General features: G+C 31.2%; 2 protein-coding genes across 2 annotated transcripts; both read left to right on the top strand.

Moving 5' to 3' along the window:
* Positions 1-2,116: 2,116 nt before the first annotated feature.
* LOC115957385 (class V chitinase-like) lies at positions 2,117-5,814 on the top strand. Its single transcript, XM_031075616.1, has 2 exons — positions 2,117-3,260; positions 5,601-5,814. Exons 1-2 carry the CDS (start codon positions 2,171-2,173, stop codon positions 5,621-5,623), a joined length of 1,113 nt encoding a protein of 370 aa, XP_030931476.1. The 5' UTR covers positions 2,117-2,170; the 3' UTR covers positions 5,624-5,814.
* Positions 5,815-9,010: 3,196 nt separating this feature from the next.
* On the top strand, positions 9,011-11,171 carry LOC115973846 (class V chitinase-like). Its single transcript, XM_031094087.1, has 4 exons — positions 9,011-9,038; positions 9,688-9,821; positions 10,353-10,410; positions 10,522-11,171. The coding sequence occupies exons 1-4, from the start codon at positions 9,011-9,013 to the stop codon at positions 11,169-11,171; spliced, it is 870 nt and encodes a 289-aa protein (XP_030949947.1).

Below are 11,171 nucleotides of genomic sequence, written 5' to 3'. Positions count from 1 at the left end.
CCAAAAAGAATATATAAATAAATATATATATATATATATATATTTATATATTTATATACTTTTTTCATCTAAAAAAGGGGGGGGGGACCTTATAATTTACTAAATCAGAAAAAAAAAAAATATATATATATATATATATATATTTTTCAACTAAAAAGAGAGGGGGGGGGAACCTTTAATTTACTAAATCATAAAAAAAAAAAAAAAAGATAGAGTTTAGTTACAAAATTAGTTGTAGTCTAAAATTACAATCTTACTCAATATCTTTTTATTAGAGGTGAATTTTGACAAATCCACTATTAGGTTACATATTTTTTTTATAAACTCCATACTTGCAAAATTTTTAGAAAATTAAAGATCAATAGCTATGCCATAAATAAATTATTTAAATTGTAAGTTTTTATAATTTAAAATTATGCATAAAATATAAGGTTATAGATCATATGGTAAATAATATCTGTTTAATATAAAATTTGACATATGTATTAAAAGAGTAAAAAACATGCAATTTAACTGTTAGATTTTCAAAATATGTAATAATTTTTATTGAGTAAAGTTGTACCTATGGCTACAATCAATTTTATAACTAAACTTTATTCAAAAAAAGAAATAGAAAAGAAAAGGAACAAGACAATCTATATGTACATCACTAAGAACCCAACAAAGGGAGGTTGGACATGGAATCAACCACGAAAGCTTACAAGTGGAAGCCTATTAATTAGTTGGGCTATGATTTGAATTTACCTCTTATTACTCATTAAAGTGTGTGTTTATTACACACTTTAATGCATATGCTTTTACACACTTTAATATTTTTTCAATTGTGTATAAAGGGTATGTTAGATCTTGGACACGTGTCCAAATCTTGCCGTGTCCAGTGAATATTTTCACTGGACACAAGCCTTGCCCGTGGATAAAAGTGTATGAATTAAGTTGCGTGTAACAATATTTATAATTTACTCAGTCTCAATGTCTTGTGCTATAAACAAAATGGACCAGTTAGGCAGCTCATGACTGACTTATAATCTGTGAGATAATATTTCCCCGTCTATTTTAAGGTATGAGAGAAACCTTAATTAGCTTCTGTTCTGCACTCAAAGGTGTATTCAATTGGAGCCTTGACCTTGATAGCAGATAAGGCACGCAGTAGGGTTCTTTTATAGCCTCTCTACAAATAGCAAATATCAGAAATTCAGATCGATATAGTACTGTCACATTAAAGTTACCGCGTCCACTTTGTAGGAGGGCTGGTTGGGACCATATTGCACTTGTTGGGTAGGCATTGGCTTTATAGAATCCCTTTGTTCAAAGTTGACTCTCTGTGCATGTGTTTAATTTGATCAGCCAAATTTGGAGCTCCACTCACTAGCGTGGTCACAACCAAGTGGTACAAAACTGAAAATATCCTTGCTGTTATTGACTTATTTATTTATGAAGTAGATTGATTTCAAAATTATATGGACTTGATTGAGTCAAAAGTTTCTTGAGATCATATAGTTTGTGAATAAGATGAAATTTGATGTATTGAAATTTCATATATATATATATATATATATCATAGGTGGCATGGGCTATAGAATATATGTGATGTATTCTAATTTCAAATTTTGGTTTCAGATCGATGAAAGATTAGATAAAGAAAAAAAAAATTGATACTCTTAGTCTATCTTTTTACAAATGTGTACAATGTTATACACAATTATATTATCGACAATGTTTTTTTATTTTTTATTTTTTTTTATAGAAAAAGTTCATTTGGAGTCTACCATGTAAATCTTAATTAGAATCTTACATTGATAGATAGTACAATATAAATATAAACATATAATTATAGGTAGTCAAAAACTGAATTATATAGATTATATATTTAGATCACGCCGACCCGGCATCATCAACTAGCTGCAATAACCTCTCTAAGAAGTCAGAGGTCTTCATTTAAACAGTTCATGAGGAATGTTCAAAGTTCAAACACACTATCTTGTACGCAATTTGCATATCATGATCCAAGAACCAATCAATCAAATACTCAGAATTAAAACAAACTAATAAGAGATAAAAAGAAAAGGCAAAGAAAAAGGCTATAAATACATGTCCACTCTTATTTTAAAGCTCAAAGCAATATCTCCTAGCTAGCTTGCAAGCAATCTAACACTACCTATACTTTCCTTCAATGGCTTCCAAAACCCTTCCATATGCATTTTTCACTCTCCTTTTCTTTCACCAATTCCACTTCTCTTCAGCACAAACGACAACTGTGGTGAAAGCCACATACTGGTTTCCCGAGAGTGGATACCTGGCTTCCAGCATTAATTCCACACTCTTCACCCATCTATTTTGTGCCTTTGCCGATCTCAACCCAACCACATACCAAGTCACAGTTTCTTCCTCACACTCAGCTCCTTTCGCAAACTTCACCGCCACTGTGCAACAGAAAAACCCTTCAGTTAAAACCCTCTTATCCATCGGTGGAGGAAATGCTAATGCCTCAACTTTTGCATCAATGGCTAGCCGAAACAGTACCCGTAAATCATTCATAGATTCCTCTATAAAGCTAGCCAGGTCTTACAACTTTTATGGCCTTGACCTTGACTGGGAGTACCCATCTTCAGCCACTGAAATGAGCAACTTTGGCTATCTCCTCAACGAGTGGAGAGCTGCAGTGGCCAACGAGTCTAAGACCTCTAACAAGACAGCGTTGCTTTTATCTGCAGCTGTGTTTTACACTTCAAGCTACTATGGAGGCTTGAATTATCCTTTTCAAGCTATTTCAAACAGCTTGGATTGGATCAACATCATGGCCTATGATTTTTATGGACCCAGTTGGGCACCAAGTATGACTGGACCTCCTGCTGGGTTGTACAATATTACAAGAAGCCAAATTAGTGGAGATAATGGGATCAAGGCTTGGATTCAGGCTGTGCCAGCCAAAAAAGTGGTATATGGAATTCCATTTTATGGATACGCATGGAGTTTAGTAAATGCTAATGACCATGGAATATTTGCACCTGCTAATGGGACAGCTACCGCTATATCCTCTGACGGGTCCATAACATATAGCCAAATCAAGGGTCTCAAAAATTTCACAGCAGTGTACAATTCCTCCATTGTTACAAACTATTGTTATTCTGGGACGACATGGATTGGTTATGATGATACGAATAGTACGTCTACCAAGGTTACATATGCTAAGGGAAAGGGATTGCTTGGTTACTTTGCATGGCACGTTGGTGCGGACCTAAATTCGATCCTTGCTCAAACAGGTTAGTATGAGTTTGTTTAATAATTTATATTTGCTTCAATTCGTGCAATATTTAAAGAATGTCAAGGCTCGAGCACATGAAAATCTGGCTGATTTTTGTGATGCATATATGTATGAGAATGTTTCCCCTAATCGAGTTTTAATAGCTATATAGGTTGCAATCATAGCTGATAGCTCTTTAGCGTTTCAATACATGGAAATAAAAAAAAAAATAAAAAATGAGAGGAAGCAGTATTTATCATTTTCCATTTTTTACAAATATGTATAATATTTATCATTTTTTCTATGTCCAACTTTACATTAGAAGTACAATATAAACATATAAATGTCCTTAAAAAGAAGAAGCAGTATTTGGTTAACATAGTTTTGGGTCGCTGTTTTTGAAGTCTGAAATCTGAACTTCTTCTAAAAAAACAAACAAACAAAAGAAAAGACAAAAAAAAAAAAAAAAAGTCTCAACTTATAGTTGTCTGCACGTTGACATGTCAATTAACGTGCCTTTTTTTTTTTTTTTTTTGAAGGGATTCTTTCCTTTAGTTGATTATAATCACATAACTGATTATCACCATTGCAAACTTATATGCTCAGTTCCAAAATCTCAAACACATCCGATGGTGTTGTTTCTCACTCAAGTAAACTTTATTAACTCACACACATGGGTATCTTTTAATCCAAAAGAACAATATGGGCGGGTCTCTTGGGCCAAAATCCCTCAATCCTTTACATACTGCCTATAGAAAAGTCACTAACACTTTTTCTTTGGTGGAAAATAATGACTAAATTACTTTATTTGACAAGGAATAATTTTTCTTTCCACCTAAATAAAAATACTTATTTAAGTAAGAAAGTCCAACACTTTGATAATTACTATTCTTGTTTGGATTTCTATTGTTTAAACTTTTTTTTGTTCTTCTATTGTTTAAACTTTAAATAGTATTATGTTTGTGCAATGCACTAATTAATCAAAACTCATATCTAAGCAAGAATAAAATAAAATAAAATAAAAATAATAATAATATGATTGAAATTAAATAAAGAAAATTACTTTAAGTAATGTGGAAAAAAGCATATTGTGAAAGACCAAAGTTTCATAAAAACAATATAAAAACATAATACATTATTAAATTAGATAATGCACCCATTTTAAATTTCTTGAAACTGTGGTTAATTAATGGAGTTTTATTTAGAGCAAATTATATTAGTAATTTTAACTATAAATCGTATTACGTATGACACTTAGGTTTGGCGACAGTGCTAACACTATGTATAAGACCTTTTTCTTTTGTTAAAAAAAAAATTATATGATTAAAATAAATAATAAAATTTCTCCTAAATTTTTATATAATTTTTTGTTAATTGATGTAGTTTTCTAAACTTCTTGAAATGTTGGCAAAACAGTTTCACTTCAACCAAATTATATTAATAAATTTAATCTACTTACGGTGCTATATGGCAACACTTGTGTGTTGTACAATTTAGTGCCCATTTGTTTCAACTTTTTGGACCCAAGGAACACATTAGCCAATCCAAAAAGCAAAATTGTGAATTTGGTGAAAGTTTTATTTATTTATAGAATATTAAGTATATTTAACATACGCACGGAGAGAAAGAAAAATGTCTTAAAAAACTTGACTGTGATATATATCTAAAATGGTTTTACTCTTGGATATACAACATAAACTTTAATAATGAAATTTTTTTAAATGCAGCATTAAGTGTCTAAAACCATACTTTTCCGGATGCAACATTTATTATCTATTACCATAATTTGTTTGATGTTTTATTATTTTAAACGCATTTTTTTAGTATGTTATGATCTAATTTGAACATAATATATGTAACTTAATTTTGAATATTTTGGAAATAATAACTAAACGATTGTTTTTTGCATAATTTCACAACTCTCAAATAGTGCACAAAAGTCTTATAATTTCATATGTAATGATTTAAGTTTTTTGGTTTAAGTAGATTTTAGCCACAACTCACAACTTATGTGTTCAATTCCTTAGTTCATAATAACTTCTGGAGGGTGCAAATTGAAACAATTTAAAAAGTTTATGATTTTAATGATTTTTATTTTTTTAAAAATTAGGATTTAATTTAAAACCGCATCAAACTATAGAGGAATTATATAGTTTACTGAAGTCTTTAATAAGTGAAAGTTATTTGACGACAGGAGAAGGTAATCATTACTCATTAGCCACAAAGAAAAGATATTCTAGGATCTAGAGTTTATTCTCAGCAAAAAAGAGAAAAAAAGGATCTAGTGCATGTTTGTTATATAGTAAGTAGATGACAGGATGTTCTTACCTCTAACTTGTAATTCTTACTCTTGTCACAGCTTCAAGTGCATGGGGAGCATAGAATATAGAAGATTCGATGTAAAAGGCCATGATATGATAGCATGTTTTGTATAACAATAAATTTGTAACAATAATAAGTTGAGCCCTTGTAGTTCAACTCGTTGGTATACTATGATGTTTTTAAGAAATTTAAAGTTCAAATTATCCTCCTCCATTGTAATCTTGAATTATCAAAAAATAAGAGAAAAACAGTGATCCAAAATTTGTCAAAACATTTTTTTTAACAATTACTAACATATGTTGTGATTTGTACACAATAAAGTTGTGTCAATGATGGTTTATATGAAAGTGATATTACTCCAATAAAAAGTTATCAATTTGGCAAAATTTCAAAAACACATTATGAAAATTTATGTGTAAAAAGGCTAATGAATAATATTTCAAACCTCCATTAAGAAGAGATTTTAGCCATATTAAAGATTAGTTTGGTTCATATGAAGACTAAGCAAGAGAGAGAGAGAGAGAGAGAGAGAGAGAGAGAGTTTTTATATTTATTTTTTATTTCGTAAAGGGATAATTTTGACAATTTCAGACTTATAAGGGCCTATTGGGCTATTGTTTTTTGTTGGAGCTCATTGGGCTTTGGGCAGTCCATTTCGTAAAGGGATAATTTTGACAATTTCAGACTTATAAGGGCCTATTGGGCTATTGTTTTTTGTTGGAGCTCATTGGGCTTTGGGCAGTCCAAAGAAAATTGGATTTTTAGGTGAGATTTACAATTGGCATTCTAGACTCCAAACAATCTTGGAACAATCTTTATCATGATTTTGACAGCCTTGGAGGGAGGAGCTTCGCCCATCACTTTTCTCATAAACAAAAATCTAAATAGAAAAAGAGGAGATAGAGATAAGATCACACCAATTACAAAAGGGAGTTCAAAGGAAACTTTCCATTTATACTAAGGTTTGATTATATAGACTAAGGGGACTTAGAAGAATTATGATTAGTTGCAACAAGAAGCTATATGCTGCATCTATGTATATGAATTTCATATATGTTAAAAGACATGATGTGTTTATTTGCTAAGTTTTACATAATTATATAGTGAGAGACCCAATTTCATGCATTTAATATGCAATGCATAATTATATTTATTCTACCCATTCTCAAGAGTGTTGTAACTCTTGTAACTAATTGACACTTCCTACTGTTTCAAGCTAACACATCATGCTGTTACAAATAAAAGAAACACTATATACAATATAACAAGAGTAAACTAAATTTTAAGGAGTAAAAAATAAAATAAAAATAATCAAAGGTATTATTACAACCTTAGTTAATAATAAAATATATCGTGTGAGAGATTAATTTACAAAGATTAAAACCTCAAGTTGGTAGGAAAAATTGACCCTTAATGATAGTTTGATACAATTACAATTTCCTTTTGAGAGAAAAAATTTAGGTTTTTAATTGAGTTAAATTTCTATTGGTCCAATATTTTGAGGTCTTCTTAGACATAGGAGAAATCCTGCAATATTTTCCTATCTTTTATATATATATATATATTTATTTATTTATAAAGGAGATGGGAAAAGAGTACATAACCCAATTAGTAGTTAGTATATAATTCCCCATCTTTTTTTTTTCTTTATAATTTAATAGTTAGGGGGAAAGGGAATCTAAATTGTGGATGTCTCCATTATAAACATCAGGAGATGCGAATCAGTTAAGCTATAAGACTAATGAATTTTTTATTATTATCTCTTTTATTCATCGTCTAAAAATGTAATTTGATAATCATGATAATTATTAATTGAAATTTATTATTATTGTATTTTTATATAGAACCATTTGTTATATATACTATATATTTTTTTAATAAAAAAAAAATGATGTGACAAGATTCTAATGGAAAGTTTTTTTTTTTTTTTTTGAAAACTATAGAAAGTTTAAATATAGAATAGAATTTAAAATTAGTTAAAATATGTATCATAAAAGAATAACGTGTGAAATGCATGTGAGATCACAAAAACTTATGTGACAAAAACTTATGAGATTAATAAAAAAATTAAATGTCTTTGCTTATATATATATAAGCAAAGACATTCAAAGTCACAAACGGGGGTATTTGTGTTTTGCAAAGGCCAAAGAAAGAAGGAGTCAGTGGATTCGGAGTTTGCACGTGATCGTGTCAGTAAGTTCTACTGCTTGGTAGCAATAAGAAGTCGAGCGTGAGGGCTTGTAAGTCTTATTGTATAAACTTCGATTCTTTCTAGTGGATTTGCTTTTTACCTTGAGGATAGCTAGGTTAAATCCTCCCCAAGTTTTTTACCGGTTTGGTTTTCCTGGGTGATCATATCATTGTCTTATTTATTTTCTGCTGCTATGCATGATATGATTGTTTGATTGTGATAACCTAGACTTGTTTAATTGGACTAAGTAACAACTTGGCTAATTACCTAGGTTTAATCAATTGTTTAAGGGGTCTAAAAACTTACAGAAATAATTACATAGTTGAATTTAATTGAAAACTTAAGAGGTAGAACCTAAGGAATTGTACATGTGTTTTATCCTTAAAAAAAAAAAAAATTAGTTATCCCTATAAACCAATTTACCTCAAGACTTTTGATTTTGGGTGATGAGTAAAACATTATCTTCTTTTTAGAGGTTTGAAACATGATGGAAACCTAATCGATCGATAAATCTCGTCGGTAATTGCCATTCTCTTCCTTCCTCACTATTGCAATCTCAAATGCGTTGGGATTTGGTGAGATCTCATTGAGATCCGTCGAGATTTGGGTTAGATTCATTAAGATCTCATCAAGATTCGTTGGGATATGGACCAAATTCGGTGAGATCTCATTTGCCGTTGTCTCTCTCAGTTTTGATTGAAAATGACTCAATCAAAGCGAAGAATCTTTCAATCCGACCCTATGGTGCTCACGTTTGGTGGTGGGTCCACTATCCTACCACCCGCTAAAATCAATTTGAGCTTGAGTAGAGTTCAAACCCAACCTGGACCGTCACATGGACAACCCTACTTGCAATAGTATACTCTTGTGTTGTGCTTTCAACGTTACTTGTTGCCGCAAGTCTCTCCGCCAATCCCAAACCAATCTTTGGTCAATCCAAGTCTTCTTGAAAACCTGATTTAGTCTTATATGGTTTTAACCTTCATTTCAAATTTATATTGAGTCAAATTTCTATAATTTTTGGAGCATTATATGTCTACTTTCCAATAAAACAAGTTTCACTTAAAAATTCATTTCGGAGCAAAAGAGTATAAAACCTTCCTCTTGGGCATATTGAAAATTTGTCATCTTTGAGAAATTTCTAACTTAGATTCAACCCACTTTTACAACAAATAAATTACATCAATAAACTTAAAATTAATTAAATGCAAATGAAATGAAAGGAACCAATACTAAAAAAACCTAACAATTAATTTATGACTGTTACAAACTCCCTTGCTAGAGGTATTTAGTAGAGTAGCCGAAAAATGGCACAAGTAAAACAAGTCTCTGATCCATTTCATTGGAACAAGTAAAAATTAGTGTGTGTTTACCAATTAACGTTTCTTTTTTCCTTTTTTGCCTTTTGTCTTAGCTTTCTTTCAAATAATCTAAATTTCAATTTTTTTAATAAGCTAATTTTTGTTTTTTTTTTTAATTTTTTTATTTCATATTATGCAAATAAATAAAAAAAAAAAAAAAAAAAAATCCCAATTGGACACTAATTAACGTAAAACCCCTCACAAAAATTATGAAGTTTGCAATGTTTTTATTTTTATTTTTTTTTACCGATATTAGAGATATTAAAATTATTACCATAGAAATTTTACATACCAATGTGTCAATTTTTAATTTGGTAGCAATTACATTAATTTTCAAGTCAGTCTACAAACTTTTCGTAATAAAATTTTAGTGAAAGTAACTTTAGAGAAAATTCTAAATTTATTATAAAAAAAGTTGCAAACTAATTTTCAAAAATATGATTGGTGCTAGTTAAATAACATAAATGTTTAAATTATATTTTTTTATAATTAGTGACATATCGGTTTCTGAGGTTTTTATAGTAAAAATTGTAGTATTATTAACATCACTCTAATTTTATTTATTTTTTCAGTTTTCAAGTGTGGCTGCTCATCTCTAATTGTACCAGTTCAAGGAGAGTTCCTGAGGATTACGGCTAGAGTGAGGAGTTGTGACATCCATGGACTGAAGGTGTTTCACACTAGAGTGAGGAGTTGTGACATATCAGTAAGATCTTAATTTGCATTAGTTATGACACAGTGAGGGAGATGGTTAATTGAGAGTTTCCATTTATGGTTATCACAAGGATTTGCATGATAAAACCCCAAAGATATGATCTCCACGCTGAAAACATTAGGTAGAGCCGTACATAGATATAGGCGTTATGGTCAAACCGCACATATCTTGTTAACAAATCAGAAAAGAAATACAAAAATATATATTTTCTCCTCACATTTTAATATATATATATATATATATATATATATATATATACATAGAATTGCACTCTTGCAGAGATTTTTACCGAAAGATCAGTTGCTCAACTGTCTCAATCTCTAACTTTATTTAAACCCAATATCTTACAACTCAGACAAAGAAAAAAAAAAAAAAAACAATACCATACAAGCAAATTGCATAAATATAGTCGTTGATCAAGCTCTAGTCTCATATTGAAATAAGAACACAGAGACTCATCCCTTCAACGGCTTTGAAATGGCCATTTCATTATTCACTTCCATCCTTCTTTTCCTTCTACAGGTCTGCTTCTCAGATGATGAGAAGAATGTCGTTAAATCTTCGTATTGGTTTTTTGACAGTGCATATCCAATCTCCGACATAGGCTCCACCTTTTACACCCACCTGTTGTGTGCCCAAGCATTTGTTGATCCCAACACCTTCCAACACAACATATCTAACTAAAAAACAGCCCACTTCTCTGTTTTCACACAAACCTTGCAGCAAAAAAACCCTTCACTTAAGACCCTCCTATCCATAGCTGGAGGAATCGCCGATGATTCAGCCTTGTCTTCAATGGCTAGCAATGCCGGTACCCGAAAAACATTCATTGATTCTTCAATAACAATAGGCAGTTCTTATAACTTCCATGGCCTTGACTTACACTGGGAATTCCCATCCACAACCACAGACATGACCAACCTTGGTTTACTCTTCAAGGAGTGGCGAGAAGCCGTGGAAAAAGAGTCCAAGAACTCTAACAAGCCACAGTTGCTTCTAACTGCGGCGGTCTACTACTCATCGGTATTTTGTTCATTGAGTTATCCGGCTGAGGCTATGGAAAACAACTTGGATTGGATCAATGTAATGGCTTTTGATTTCGGTGCACCAACTTGGAAACCAAATCTGACCGAAGCTCCAGCTGCATTATACAATCCATTCAGTGAGGTTAGCGGAGATTCTGGGATTAGTTCTTGGATTCAGACTGGTTTTCCGGCCAGAAAAATTGTATTTGGTTTGCCATACTATGGCTATGCATGGAAGCTTAAAGATGCTAATAACCATGGATTTTTAGCACCAGCTAATGGTCCTGATATAACGGCAAATGGAGCATTAGGTTAA

The sequence above is a fragment of the Quercus lobata genome, chromosome 2 (genome assembly GCF_001633185.2).
Source record: "Quercus lobata isolate SW786 chromosome 2, ValleyOak3.0 Primary Assembly, whole genome shotgun sequence".
Lineage (NCBI taxonomy): Eukaryota > Viridiplantae > Streptophyta > Magnoliopsida > Fagales > Fagaceae > Quercus > Quercus lobata.
The sequence above is the reverse complement of the archived record's forward strand: the minus strand, read 5'-3'. Positions and strand labels throughout refer to the sequence as shown.